General features: G+C 40.6%; 1 protein-coding gene across 1 annotated transcript in view; it reads left to right on the top strand.

Moving 5' to 3' along the window:
* The window catches only part of PTPRM (protein tyrosine phosphatase receptor type M), a 482,851-nt gene that overhangs the window by 402,480 nt on the left and 64,718 nt on the right, over positions 1–15,653 (top strand). Inside the window, exons 20-21 of the mRNA XM_081097861.1 lie at positions 3,497–3,573; positions 7,686–7,722. Coding sequence (XP_080953987.1) covers positions 3,497–3,573; positions 7,686–7,722 — 114 coding nt within the window. The remainder of the gene's footprint in view (positions 1–3,496; positions 3,574–7,685; positions 7,723–15,653) is intronic.

Here is a 15,653-nt window from a genome sequence, read left to right on the forward strand (position 1 = left end):
TTAGAAAAGACGGTCTCAGCATGGATTCACCAGAGAGGGAGGAGTCTAGAGGCAAGAATTCAGTAGTCCAGGTGAAAAATTATCAGGTCTTGAATAAAGTCTTGTCAGTAATGATACAAGCAACAGCTCACTTTTACTTAGTTCTTACTATGAACCACACATTTTATCACTGAAAGAAAAAATACTCCATAAACCTCATTTCAATAGTTCTTAAACATATCTACTAAGTACACATGAATAACATAGGATATCTGTCCTCTAGTAGGGAGCTATAGAGTCACTGCTACCTCCGCCTCTATGTTGTCAGGGAAAGGGGACTAGCCCATCTCAGGAGAGGCTGCCCAACAGAGGGACTCCCGAGGGCTCAGACTGCAAGTCCATGAGGTTCCCTTCCCTCCTTTGAAAGACCTGTTTCCTAGGATATCTGGGGTTCGAGGGGAACATGAAGGAGTGTTCTACAAGAGAGGGATGGAGAGAATGGACTCTCAATTTCTTGTGGTAAAATGCATGTAATATTAACCTTACCATCCTGAGCATTGTTAGGTGTACAGTTCAGTTCATTCAGTTCATTCGCATTGTTGTGCAGCCACCACCACCATCCTTCTCCAGAACTTTTTCATCTTCCCAAACTGCAACTCTGTGCCCATTAAGCAACAACTCACTGCCCGCCTCCGCCCAGCCCTGCCATCCACCATTCTACTCTGTCTCTGTGATCCTGAACACTCTAGGATCTCATATAAGAGGTTTTACAGTACTTGTCCTTTGGTGACTGGCTGACTTCACTTAGCATAATGTCCTCCATGTGAACTCTTATTTTTAAATAGTGAAATATAGGTACAGAAAGGGGTATAAAACATCCATAGACAGTTTAATAGATTGTTGTAAAGTAAGCACTCATAAAACCAGAGCAGGACCCTTGCAACACCCTGGGAGCCCCAGTGAAACTCGCCTGATCACAGCTTACCTGCTCTAAGGGTGGATCTGTGACCATCACGACACCATGTTCATTAGTGGGGCAGAGTTCACTGCTTTGTGCTCACTGGCTGGGTGTTGGGCAGGACTGATACATGTGGCAGTACAGCCCAGGCTGAGATTGGGCTCTGTGGCCTTGGCTAAGGTGTTCTTGGAGATATTTTTTAAATATATTTTGATTGATTTCAGATAGGAAGGGAGAGGAAGAGAAATAGAAACATCAGTGATGAGGGAGAATTATTGATCGGCTGCCCTCGCACACCCCACACTGGGGATTGAGCCTGCAACCGGAGCATGTGCCCTGACCAGGAATTGAACTGTGACGTCCTGGTTCATAGATCGATGCTCACCCACTGAGCCACGCCGGCCAGGCCTCTTGGGGATATTGAGAATGGACACTATGTGGCCTCTGACCATAAGAAGTTATAAACTAGAAGAATCAGCTTTAAAATAAAGAGAAGATACTACTAGGCATATAAAGAAAAAGAAAAACAATCTCAGTCTGCTCAGGAAATACTCTGTACACATATCTTGCTCCATCATCAGAGGAGTAGAGCAATTAAATTTGGAGAAGTAGCAGCCAAATTTTTTTAAAAAAATTGAGGGGTTAACTGACTAAATGGTAGGAGATGATGGGGAAACTCTCTTTCAAAGGCACTGCTTATGGGAGATGAGAGCGCAGTCTTGTCAGAGATTGAAGTCCTTAATGAGAACATTGTGAACAATTTGAGAAGCCCAGGGGTAGTAAATCATGGGGAATGGGCGGCATTTATCCCGAAGGTCTAAGAGAAATAAACTGTGGATGGGGATTCTGACAAGGAGGTGCAATAGATCCTAAGACAGCCCTGCTTCTAAAGATTGGGTGGCTGTAAACACGGGGCCTGCCTTTTAAAAAACTGCCCAGGGAAAGTCGAGGACTACAGGGAGGTAAACCTAATCTCCCTCCAGAGGAGCTGACTAAAAGCCCGATGTGTGTAGAACCGCCATGATTCAGTTCTATTGTAGCATCCTTCATCCGGGAGGCTCAAGTGGCTTTACCTGCGGAATGCTTATAGCTCCACCCTGGAATAGCTATGTGTGTGCACCAGCTCTCCTAACAAATACAGAAGCCATAACAATCCACACATACCCTGTACCTCACTGGCCCACCTCCCACACAACACGAGCAATCTATGGACAGGGAGCCTTGGGTTTTTAGCAAAATATAGTAAAGCAGGTCACCCTGAGAAAAATTCTGACTGCATTTGCATCCAGTCCTGGGTTACTGTCATCTATTTGGAAGGAAAGATTTCTCTGCTAAAAACAGCATTCATTTAGGAAAATAGTTTTTATATCACAGATTTTTCACACAGTAAAAGTTTCACTTTATTCATTTAAAAAAACAAATTGAGGGGAAACCAGGTATGTTCCAGGCCTTAATCTTGGGGTCAGGAATAGAACAGTGAGCAAAAAGGAAAACATCTGGCCTTATAGGGTTTTTTGAACTTTTCTTTTTAAAATATAGATTTTCAAGGAAATAATTGAGATTTCTCAATGGTCTTTGTGGAGAAAATTTTTCATTCAGAAAATAATTTAAATATAGTTGACTAATACCATAAACACAACCCCTATCCAGTACTTGTGTGTCGGACATCATGCTTGGCACAATGTGTTAAATGTGTTTTCGTTTAATCCTTAAAGTAGCCCAGTTTGAGGCATGTGCTGTCATTCCCTTCTCCAGATGCATTGCTCAGGCTTGCTGGCATAATTGAGTCTCATGTAGTCACATGACTGATGGGGAGAGCCTTGTTCTACCTGCCTGTATGCCCTCAGGTGCAGAGGGAGGGCTTAGAGAAATCATGGACGATGACTGAAGTTAGAACCACGTCCTCACCTCCCAGAAGGCTGGGCTGTGGTTTATAACCATCATTTGTCAAGGTGGATGTCATAGGCAGCTTTCAAAATCTCAGGGCTTATATGTGATTTAGTGAAGTTACTAAACTTTCAATCCAAGAAAAAAATTCCGTTGTGATTCAGAGGACTCTTCTGTAGAAATTTCAAACTTCCCCCAACTCTACATATCCATAAATGATCAAAGAATAAGTTAATGAGATTTACTGTGAAATGCAAAGAATTGTAAATTCTTACCAGTCTTTTTTTTAAAAAAAAAATATTATTTTATTGATTTTTCACAGAGAGGAAGGGAGAAGGACAGAGAGCCAGAAACATCGATGGGAGAGAAACATCAATCAGCTGCCTCCTGCACACCTCCCACTGAGGATGTGCCCGCAACCAAGGCACACACCCCTGGCCGGAATCGAACCTGGGACCCTTCAGTCCGCAGGCTGACGCTCTATCCACTGACCCAAACCGGTTAGGGCATTACCAGTCTTAATAGCAAAATAAGAAATGTAGAAAGTGTGGTATTTAACTCTTTATCTTTAAAGCAGCATGGATGTTGATGGTCTCCATGTAATGTTCTTTTAATCCCGGGCTCTGAGCATCTCAACAGATTGCTTTTAATTGTTTTCCTTTTCCTTTTCAGATGATCATTCCCGGGTGAGGCTGCAGACCTTAGAAGGAGACAACAACTCAGACTACATCAATGGGAATTATATCGATGTATGTACCTTGAAACTATCAATAAGCCTACCTGTTCTGACACATACCACATGGTGTGCATGCCACAGGCCTGGTGGACACATGTTGGTCCGGTTCCTGAAGCACTCACATCAACACTGCCCCATACACCACAGTGAGGGCTTGGCTACTCCTTTTCTCCAATCAGCCTCTTTGCTGGTAACTTCTCTGTAACATTCAGTGCCTTTTTTGCCATCCCATGTCAATGTGGACTCAGAAAATGTTATTTCCATTTTTTGTCAACAACTTAGATTGTTTGACACATTTAAAAAAATCTGTTTGCATATTAAGAGGACAAAACTCTCTAATTCCTAATTCAATGATTTGCCATCTCTTGTCATCACTGCACTTTTAAGTTGCCTTCAAAGTAGTCTGCAGCTGTTAACCAGGACTTCTGATGCACGCAAGACATGCCCTTAAATATGCAAGCTGTTTAATTATTGAAGACTGCTTCTTTGTTCATTCTGCATCATGTTAAATTAATGTCTTACATTAGAATAAATTCTTTAGGTGGCAGCATATTTTCAGTTGGAAGAATGAATGAAATCAAAAGAAACTGAAAATCAAGGGAAAGCTGCTGTTACCTCTACAGCCCAAGTTTGCATTAAGCGGATTTCAGCCCTCTTACAGTTCCTCACACTATTTCCTAGTCCACCAATACCTCCATGCACAGGTCATATATATATATATATATATATATATATATATATATTCTTTTATTTTCTTGGTTGAGTATTACTCAGATGCTATTAAAAGTCCTAGTATTACAATCTCTAAGAGTTACCTAAAAATAACTATAAGAATGTTATTTTTAGCCCAGCCTGTGTGGCCCAGTGGTTGAGCATCAACCTATGAACCAAGAGGTCATGGTTCAATTCCTTGTCAGGGCACAAGCCCAGGTTGGGGGCTCGGTCCCAGGTGAGCAGCATGCAAGAGGCAGCCGATCAGTGATTCTCTCTCATCATTGATGTTTCTATCTGTCTCTCCCTCTCCCTTCCTCTCTAAAGTCAATAAAAATTTTTTTTTTAGGAAAGAATGTTCTTTTTAGTGTTACTGGGAAAGGGATGACAGTTTGGTTATAGATTAGTGTATGGGGTGGGATTATTTGAAAAATAATTCATATTTCATTCTTCAAATGAAGGCCCCTATATTATTTTGATAATAACTAAAAACATACTCAACCCCAGTTAGATTTTTTTTAGTAAAATGCATTGCACTTATTCTGTTGTTCAGTAAAATATTTAGTGAGTATCTTACATGAGTACTGAGAGGTATGCAAGACCTGTTATTTTCTCCCTGAAGCCTCTCAATTTAGAAGATGAAGAAACCTCTTCTCTATAACACTCCTTCTTTTGGGGTATTCGAAGGGAATCTTCTTCATACTCCAATTCCAGCTTCTACAATCCCTGAGCACAGGGACAATGTCTTACTCAGCTTTGCATTCCTTGCACATGGGACATGCCAGAAATATTGCAAGCACTTAAGAAGTGTTTGTTGAATCTGACTGAAGATGTAAATGTGATCAGATTAGGCATTGTAATGGAGGTAATTTGAACTAAGCTTTAAAAAAAAAATGGGTGGGTAGCAATACAGAGGAAGAAAGACATAAAAGTAGTGAAACTACCAGATTAATTAGTTTTAATTGTAACATAGAAAAGAGTCAGTATTCAGGGCCTCTTTATTCATTTAGTCAGTAGGATTTTATTGAGCACCTATTACATGCCAGTCACTGTTTTAGATACTGGAGATATAACTATGAACAACTCATACCAAAATGAAAAGCAAACCTCTAACCTAATGGAGCTGATGAGCCAATTGAGAGAAAGAGCCAATAAATGGAATAAGTCAGTTATTCTGATGGTAGTATGTGCCGTGTAGAAAACAAAAGCCATAAAGGGGGAATAAGGAGACCAGCAGAGATGGATTGCAATTTTGAATAGAGCGGCTGGAGTCAGCTCCACTGAGGAAGTACATTTGAGCAAAGGAAAATGAGAGACTGAGCATGTAGATGTCTGGGGGAAGAGCATTCCAGGCTGAGAAACAGCTGTGAAAAGGTCTTGATATGGAGGATGCCTGGCGAATTTGAAGAAAAACAGGTTGGTGAGTGTTGGTAGAATGTTGTGAAGGGAAAGAGAGTCGTAGGTGATGAGATGAGAGAGGTCGTGGGGCCAGGTGATAGAAACAGCCATAAGCACTTTGGGTTTTACTATGAGATGGGCAGTCATAAGAGGGATTTGAATGGAGGAATGACATGATCTGGCAGCTGTGAATAGGATGAACTGCAGATGGACGAGAGTAGAAGCAAGGAGACCTGTTAGATGGCTGTGGAAGCAATCAGAGAGAGAGATGATGCCTGGGCCAAGTGGTGGCACTGGAGGGTGAGAAATGGTCAGATGATGGATTTATACTGAAAATAGAGACAATGGATTTGCTGGCACATTGGCTATGGGGTGTAGGAAGAAGAAAGGGGTCAGAATGCCTTCAAGAAATGGAGTTACAATTATCTGAGAAGAAGACTGTGAATGGAGCAGATTCAGGTAGGAGGTAGGTAGGACATGAGTCCAATTTTAAGTTTTAAATAAATGTTAAACATCCAAGTGGAGATGTAAAGTAGGCAATTGATATCACATCAGGATTTCAGGAGAAAGGCCAAGACTGGAAGTAAGAATGCATGACTCATCCATGGTATTAAAAACATAGTATTGAAGCCCATGAGACTGACGTAGCACAGATAGTATTGAAGCCCATGAGACTGAATGAGATCAACAAGGAGTGTAAACAGAGGAAAGAGTCTTAAGAACTGGGCACATCTACATCACATCAAGGTGAAGGGGAGGAAGCAACAAATGAATAAGGAAGGGTAGCTAGGGAGGGAGTAGGAAGACCAGGAGAGTGTTCTATCCTGGAAGCCAACAAAGAAAGTATTTCAAGGGGATTAATTGCGTTCATGCTGCTGATAGATCACTTAGATGAGGATTGAAAAATGGCCATTGTGTTTAGCAATATAGGTCATTAATGGACTGTATGGATTATTTCAGTTTAACAAATGAGTTCCTCCTATCTCCTAGCGCCTTGCTAGTACCGACATATAGAGCAAATGAATCAGACCAGGATCTTGCCGTGTGGAGTTTATCAGCTAGCAAGAAGTGAGGGGTCATCTAAATAATCATATTTAATCTTTGCCATGATTCTATGTTTGAAACCCATAGCAGGTCAGTTGTACAAAAGAATGTGTTTGCTTTTGTTTTATGTTATTTTGTTGTTCAACCTGTTTTTAAGAGCAAAACAATCTAACAGATATGCATTTAAGTTGTCTTAAAAAAAAATCCATATTTCCTCTTTAAGTTTCCTCACTCTGTTTTCCATGTGGCTTTGGGTGCAGTATTTTAGGTCATTTCAGGGGACAGAGATGGAAAGTATTAAGGGCCGTGGTGACATTATGTTTCTTGTGTGTAATTTTCTCTAAGTTGACTTTATCTTTCCCAGATATTGATTCTACAGTGTTCTTTGCCCCCTTCTTTATGTGGTCTCCATTTTCATCTTTCCCCTTCATATAGGGTCACAGTGAAAGGAAGGGGGTCTTATCTAATTGCTGCCTCTTTAAATTCCTGGTCTCTGCTACAGCGTCATGTCATGGTATTAGCAGTGTTTAAGAATGATGGTTAGTATTACTATTGATATAACTGCCTATACCAATATAACAGAATATGTGTTAAAGCCTTGGCACATTGCCAATAATGCCCAACCATAAATGAAATTCTATTGTACATTCTCAGCCTATTTTCACTCTACTAAGAGTCATGGTCATGTTATTTTGGAGAATCCATAAGTTGTTGGTGTTTATTGCTCATCTATCATCTCACAGCCAGTGTGCAATTCAGTTACTCACACCCCCTCTGCAAGCATCAGAATTGTAGTATTTGATGCACCTTTGTTTATTAAGAGGAACTCAATGGCACTTAGTCTGATAATTTAACTTTCAAGTGATGCAGCTGTTGGTATTTGTGGATGCATTCATTTTGGCAAACTTAGCATGTGACCTCTGTGCTTATTAATTTTAGGTTTGTGAAATATTCTTTCTCATTTATTTTTAGGGCTATCATCGACCCAATCATTATATTGCTACCCAAGGTAAGTTTATTTCAGCTTTAATGTCTTTCTTCAGTTATTTGCCCATTCTGTATCATTGTGTACCTACTTCACCCTCCCTCAGATATTTGCACATTGCTATAGCACCATTTATTCCAGTTCTAGTCACCAACACATACACCTTGTTTTATCAGCAGAAGTTCTGGTATGTAATCGTTTAGTTAGAATTTAATATTGAGATCATTATAAGAATTATATTCATCATTCATTACTGGATTAAATCTCTCTACCTTAGGAATTAATCTGACATCTGAAAATATATGTATTCATTAAACATATATGTACTGAACACCCTCTGTGCAAAGACCTGTGTCAGTTGCCACCAGAGATGCAAGCTGACTCCAGCAAGCTCTCTTTCTCAAACTACTTGCAGTTTAGTGGGGAAGATGTGAAATGCCTATATATTAGTACGTCCACAATCAATTAAAAACTTGTGTGAGAAGTACAGAGAAAATGTTAGGGGAACTTGGAGAAGAAAATATATTTTAGATCAGATGTAATGATCTGAAAACAGCATTGTGGCAGAGGTGAGACTGGGAGAACTTCTAAAGGGCAGAGATATCATGAGCTAAGATCTGAATTCAAGAAATGTGTGCTAGTGGGTGGAAAGCAGATGGTGGATCAGTTTGGCTAAAGGAAAACTGAAATAAAGCTATAGGAACATGTTGAGGAAGTTCATGGCCTGGTTTTTTTTTATCATGTTCCCCACCAATAATGAGGCAAGTCATCTGTGGAGAATGAGGACCATGAGAATTCTGAGGTTTCAGGAACAAGGTATCATAAAGGATGAATTAATGAGTCAATAAAAATGAATTGAAGAAGTGCTAAGAAGCAGAGAGGACCTAGTTAGGGTTAAAGAGCATACGTTCTCTCCATTTTATTATTTTATGATTGTTTCCAGTAATTCATTATACCCAATAAGCAAGAGCAGGACAATCAAAAGGATGTGACCTGCCAATGATTAGGAATTAGCAGGAGGCTGTACACAGAAAGTCAAGAAGCAGGGGAGTCAAGGATGCCAAGAAAATCATGGTTGGAAGGTCTAGGCTTGGTTGCAGGGGGTCATAGGTGTCCAGTGGACTGCAAGGAGAGGGAAGGAGGCCAGGTTCAGTTAAAGAGTCACAGAATAGGAGAAAAGGCCGTTGTAGCCAGAGAGCATTTCTTCCAATACTGTCCAGTAGACTTTCTGCAGTGGTTGAAATTGTCTCTATCTGTGCTGTCCAATATGGTAGCCATCCCTTCAAACTCTTCTGTGATTTATCAACTAAATGTATGTAATATTCTGAATCCATTGATGTCATTATAACCATTTTCATGGCATGTTCACTGGTAGATTCCATCTCAGAAAACCAGTTTCTTTGCTCATCCATAAGAAGTAACTCCTCTTTCATTAAAGTTTTATCATGAGATTATAGCAGTTCAGTCACATCTTCAAGTTCCAATGATGATGATGATGATGGTTCCCCAAATTACAATATTAACATCAAAGATCACTGATCATAGATAACCATAAAAATATAATAATTAGAAAGTTTAAAATACTGAGAGAATTCCAAAAACGTGACACAGACATAAAGTGAGCAAATGCTATTGGAAAAATAATGCAAAAAAATAAAAATAGGGCCAATAAATAGACTTGCTTGACTCAGGGCTGCCCCAAACTTTGAATTTGTAAAAAACATGCCATCTGCAAAATACAATAACACAAAGGACAGTAAAACAAGGTATACCTGTATACTATGCTACAAGTTTACTAGTAACTGTGTTCTCAGATTGCCAGTGATAAAGATTTCTGATCATCTGCAGTAATTGGAAGGGAGAGGTAGAACATGCACATGGATCACCTTCATTCAAATAAAAACACAAACACCTAAGAATCCAACAAAATGAGTGATAAAGACTACCAGACAAATGCAATGTTTCAATCTCTGCTCCCTTTTTTCCCCCTCTATTTTGCACTGATGTAATTCTTTAAAACCTATTCATAGCAGGAACCCATGAAACTGACAACCACTTTTATTCCCAAGAGTTGGAAATACATAGATTTTCAACAAGTTCCTTCAGTATAGAGGTCATGTCATGAATTTATCTATTTAGTCTCTTCCCCTCCCTCAGCTTTATTGATTTTTCTACCAGCAACTGACTCTGACCTTTGATGATAATGGTAATGTTTCTGCAAATTGAAGGGACCACATTCAAGCCAGATCTGTGGCTTTTTTTAGTATGTTCTTCCTATTTCCCCTCAATTTAATTGTATTCCGTCTGGTGGCTAACACTTTGATGACCCAGTATTCACTTCATCACATCTGCCTGACCAGCCATTAATACAACTGTAGCATACAGGATTTATGATTAGGCGCACCAGGGATCAAAGGAGAGGAAGCACGTCTGTTACTCCATTTCCACACTCAGAGCCAGGGCAGACTTAGGATTTCAAAAGCACAGCTCACTGTGAGGGGCAGATGAGTACACAACTGGGTAGGACTGCCCAGAACTTACTATATTTCACAATGTAAAGGTACCCGGATAGCCCACAGAAGCCTGTGCGGGCCTTAAGCTGGAGGAACACATTTAGAACCACTCCAAAATGATTTGGGCGAACGCCTGCCATCCACATGGTGTGCAAACGAGGGGGCCCTGCAGAAGTGTTCTTTTTATTATTGTTTACTTTTATTTTAAAACTGTCTTCAAGACTCCCCCTTTAAAGAACTCAGAAGAGATGGTGCCAGGTTGTTGTGGAAGGAACTCAGTAAGTCTGTGATGGGCAGGGCCTGCCGAGCACAGAGTCCCTCTTCCTCACGTCTAAGTTCATCTGTGGGTTGGACACACAAATAACGGAGGATCCTGCCCGAGGAACTTCCCTGTAACTCCTTCAGGGGGAGCAGCCATAAACCATGAAATCTGGAGGGCATATCATAGTCAGGTGGTAATGCCCCAGCACTTGGCTGGGGTACCCAGGAGCCGAAGAAGGGGTAGAGGACGTGGTGGGGGATGGGAGGAAGGAGGCAGAGCAAGACTTCAGCGGCCTTGAAGGATGAGTTCCCTTATCAGAGGACTAGCGAATGGGAGGACTGCTGAGGTTTGGGAGGAGCACCGCCCCCACAGAAGGTGTGAGAGAGCAAAGGTCTTCACCTCTGTGGCTTCTTGAGTTTCCTAAATCACTTGTTGAAATGGATTTTCTCTCTGGAAAAATTCACATGTACACACAATTTTACATAGCTGTTTAGGCACTCACAGAATTAATAAAACCCAGCCTGAAAAATCTGGCCACCCAGATAAAAACCCTGAGCTAGCGGGGCTAAGAACAAAGGACTGCGAGGTAAAGTGAGGACACTTAAGAGGCTTTGAATAGGGGTGTTATTTAATGAAAGGCAGGGAGACAAGGGATGAAAACAGTGCTTTAAGTAGATTAATTAGTGCGGAATTATCCTGGATAGAAACTGGAAACTAAGATAATAGGGAGTAATCACAGAAAAATCTGGGTGAGAAATGAATAAGTCAGACAATAATAGCAGGGCAGTTGTAGGTTTTATTTTATTTAATAATCTAGGTTGCATATGACTAAACATGTTTTCTAATATGAATATATTATAGTGTCAAAAACTGTTGATTTTAAGTATGTTTCCTTCTCATTTAATAAAAAGTGATAAATATATTTTCTTTCCATATTAGTAATTTGGGTTGATATAATACTTTTCTTTCTGAAACTCAGCATTTTTATTTGTCTGTTCATTCAAGAAATATTAAGTGCCTATTGTGTACTAGGCTTTGTGCTATAACCAATGGAATGTATTTTCTATCCTCTGACTACTTTGTTATTACTCATCTCATTTCATGAGTATCAGAATTGAGACCCATGAGGAGAGAAGCAGGGGTTGGAAACAGAACTCACATGTAGCTGTGTGCTGCAGTGTGCGGACGGGGATGCTAGTAAGGCATGATGACATGCTTCTCCCCCTGAGAAGAAGCTCAGAGCTTATGCTCCTTCCCATGCATTGCATGCTGCCTCTTTCACGGGCTTTACAAAGCACACCCCTCAAAATCTCATGGTTAGTCTTTAATAAAACGAATCTATAGTGTAACCTCTTCCCTTCTAAGTTATGCTTCTCAAAGAAGCAAATTTTCTATGATACAGTCATATCTGAAAATACCTTTTAATTAAAATTGTCTTAAATGTCCTCAAATATGACACAGACCATCCAGGGTCTCCCTGTTCCCACACAGGTGTCTGAGCACCTGTGTGGAGACCCATTAGCCCTGGACTGCACAAAAAGAGACCTTACGTGGGAAGATCAAGGCTAAGCTCAGAGTTCCAATCCAGTAGCCAGCCCTGTCAAGTTAGCACAATTCAGACAAAAGAAAAGATGAAATGGACTATACCCAAGGCACTATACTCAAGAAGAGAACCATGCGTGGTTGTTAACAATGCAGAGTTAAAGTTACATCTGTTATGCTCAGAGACTCTGGGTGCTCAGTGGCATGTCTCAGGACTTCAGGTCGCACTGGCATAGGCCACAGGGACTGATATGGAAAACCAGATACAGCTAGTTGTTTACAATGAGAAATGTCACTGTCCATCAAACATAACTGCCCTCAGCCTCGCAAGGACATTTTGTGTCACAGACCAGCTAAAGAGGGAGATGCCTGGGCAGAATGTTGCCTCATGACCTCACACCAGAAAAATGCCCCAGAGCACGTTCATGGATTCAACAAGTACCTACCAACTGCGTGGTAGAGAGCTGGCTAGAAGCAGATGCTGAATGAGAATACAAGAATGAGTGAATGAATGAGTGAATGAATGAATGAATGAATGAATGAATGAATGAATCGGGAGTTACTGTGGGCCAGACACCAATTAAGCAGTAGAATATTCCAACTTGGCAAGAAGGTTATCTCATGTTGGCCCAACAAAGCATCTACCACCTGCATGAATTTGAGGATTGTCATCACCAGCACCTGTGATTGTTTCTTTTCTAAGTTAAGGGCTAGTCAGCTCCTATTCTCACTAACATAATTTCCTTAGACATGTCAGTAAATCAAAGCACGGTTTTTGGAGATAGTCCATCTTGTTAAACTAAACGCTTATCTCCGCACTGACCTACCTCTTCGTGCTTATCCCCACCACCACCCCATATACACCTTATGTAATCAGTTTTATTTGTTCATAATTATAATTTGCTGATAATTTGAAAAAGAGAAACCTAAAAGACACTTTCTCTAGGGACTTTGAGCTAGAAGCAAACTTTTACGTGAAGATAATAACAATGCAGAGTGAAGGTTTATAGTGGAAATGGCTCCAGATCCTCCCCTCCCGCACAGGAGCTGCACCTTTGCTCAAGTGACTTCCTTCTGTTTGCTGTTCATCTGTTTTTCTTCTGCTTCTTCCACATACTCTGTGTGGTATGAACACTTTTCATAAGGGTTTTCAGAGAGATAAATATGGTTTATATTTTCATAGCTCAAAATTCCCCTTCAGGCCTCTGAAGCAGTAAATAACATGCTTAGAATAAGACACACTTTCCTCAGCACGTCATGCCTGCAGCCAAGACGTGTCAGAACATCTATAGAAGTTCTCCATACTTTATAAAGCAGCTTTTGTCTCCTGCATGTTGGCCTCCAGATGGAGGTGAACACTTGAAATTATTTCTCAGTAGAATTGGAAGAAAAAAATGTTTTTTAAATCAAAAGCTAAGCCTTCCATAAACAACTTTTGTTTTTATTCCTCCAAGCTCCAGTGCAGCTCACTCCTCACGTACAGATTCTGGGTCAGCTGGCATTGCTCTTCCCGGCTATGTTGTCCCCACATTGTCAGGGTGTGGAGGTTATGTTTGGATTCACTTACTCGATGCTATTTGAGGTTGATTTAAAACTATTGCCCGGTCAAGTGGAGTATTCTCTAGGGTCCAAATTTAAATAGGGAGGCTGTGAGGAAGTATGTTTTATATACATAGGCAAACAGCGACCCTCATGAGGTCTAGATATTCCAAATAACAGTGCCAAGATCTCCATGCAGGGCCTGCCTGCATTTCACTCTCCATCTCTACTTTCCCAAGGAAAAAATGAACAGTTGCAATTAACAACTTACCCACAAACTTCCTTTGAAAGAATAGTTTCTCTTCACCAAATTAATTGTAGAAGATACTGGCCAAAAAGCTAGAAGGTCAGATCATAGACATCTCTCATCCCTGTGCTCTTAATAAACTTGCTCATTACTGGTGGGAATGTTTAAAGTCAGGTCGCAGGTTAAAAGATAAATCCAAAAATTGCCCTGATCGGTATAACTCAGTTGGTTGCAGCGTTGTCCCACACAATGAGGGGTCTCGGGTTTGATTCCCAGTCAGGGCACATGCCCAGGTTGCAGGTTTGAACCCTGATTTGATCTCTCTCTCTCTCTGTTCCCCTCTCTCTCCTCTCGCTTCCTTCCTCTCTAGAACCAATGAAAAACATCCTTGGGTGAGGATTGAAAAAATAAATACATAAATGAAAGATAAAACTAAAAATAGATCACATTAGTTAACGTCCACCTATGCTGTTATAGATGCCTTGTTTGGAATATATCCATCGAGTAATGGAACCTAAATTAATAGAGAATGATTTGAAGATGAATGGTCTGATGTTAAGCAGGCACCCAGTTTTAGACTGTCTTAAAACAAATACTTTTTAAATCTTTAATAGTACTTTATAGGTGTTCCTCATTGGAAGTAGAAAAGTATAAAATCTTTTTAAGCTGGTAGAAATGTCAGAATCTTTAAGCCCAACTCGCCTGTTTTGTCTTTGAAACAGTTGAAACTTAAAGCACAGATTGATTTAAGTGATCTTCATCTATATAAGCTCAAATGAATCATGTACACAAAAGTATTTGCAAACTGTATGGACTAACATACATATTTAATAGAGTGCATGCAATGTTCAACCTAGGAGAACGCCATGTGTTTCTGGTCTCCTAAGGGGCCTTTTGTTCAACAGCGAGGAAAAATGAGGTCACATCTTTCTTCCAGGGTCAGGCTTTGAAAGGGTAGAGCTGTAGCTAAGTACCCATGTGGCTCCCCTGGTGCCGGCTTCCCCAGGCCTCCAGCACCATAGACCCTTGCGAAGCAAAGCCATATCTTTCAGGCCTAGTTCATCCAAAATTAAACAAATATTTCCGTGCACCACCAAGTGACTGGCTGAGTAAAGAGTCAGGAATACAGCCGTGACCTCAGGAATTACATAGCACTGGTATCTGTATAAATAACCACCCCTTACTAATTTGTGAATTTGCCACAACACCAGCTTTTGGAACTACTTCAGGCTATTTTTCTCCCCATCCCTACCCCATTTAGCAGGTGAAAGGTGATCCCTGAAGCATACCTTCTTGACTCTCATGACCAGGTTCCTTTATCACACACGGACACTACTTTGGACAAGTTTGTCAAGGCAGCAAACAGTTAGCAAGTTGTTATTATTATTATTATTATTATATTAACTGGTCATTGCAAGTTACTTCTTTTTCTTGCCTTCTCACTCAGAAGGATGCTCCTGGGAATTTCCTGATGTAATGCCCCACGCTGCCATTAAAAAATTGAGATTGCCTGCACTGAGTTATGTCTAGGGAGTCAACTTATCTCTATTTTATCACTTATTAGATTATTCTCTTTTTTCTTAAATAAAAGAGACCTCACTTGTATGGTGGGAGAAGCTTAATTAAAGAAGATAGAGACTAATGCAAGCGTTTATTTCTCTGGCAGGGGCCCCTGAAGCATGTGAATATAGGCATTTCCCTTCACTTTTCTTCTCCTTGACAGAAGGCAGCCAGATCCTTTGGGTCACCAAAGCCCTCCATTCGGAAGGGTGCCATTCTTTTTTTGTTCTCCTTGATTGCCTTCTCTCTGTTCCCCTCTTTACAGCATGAGCACGTACTCGGATGGGTTTAC

This window comes from Myotis nattereri (assembly GCF_964212035.1).
Source record: "Myotis nattereri genome assembly, chromosome: 8".
NCBI lineage: Eukaryota > Metazoa > Chordata > Mammalia > Chiroptera > Vespertilionidae > Myotis > Myotis nattereri.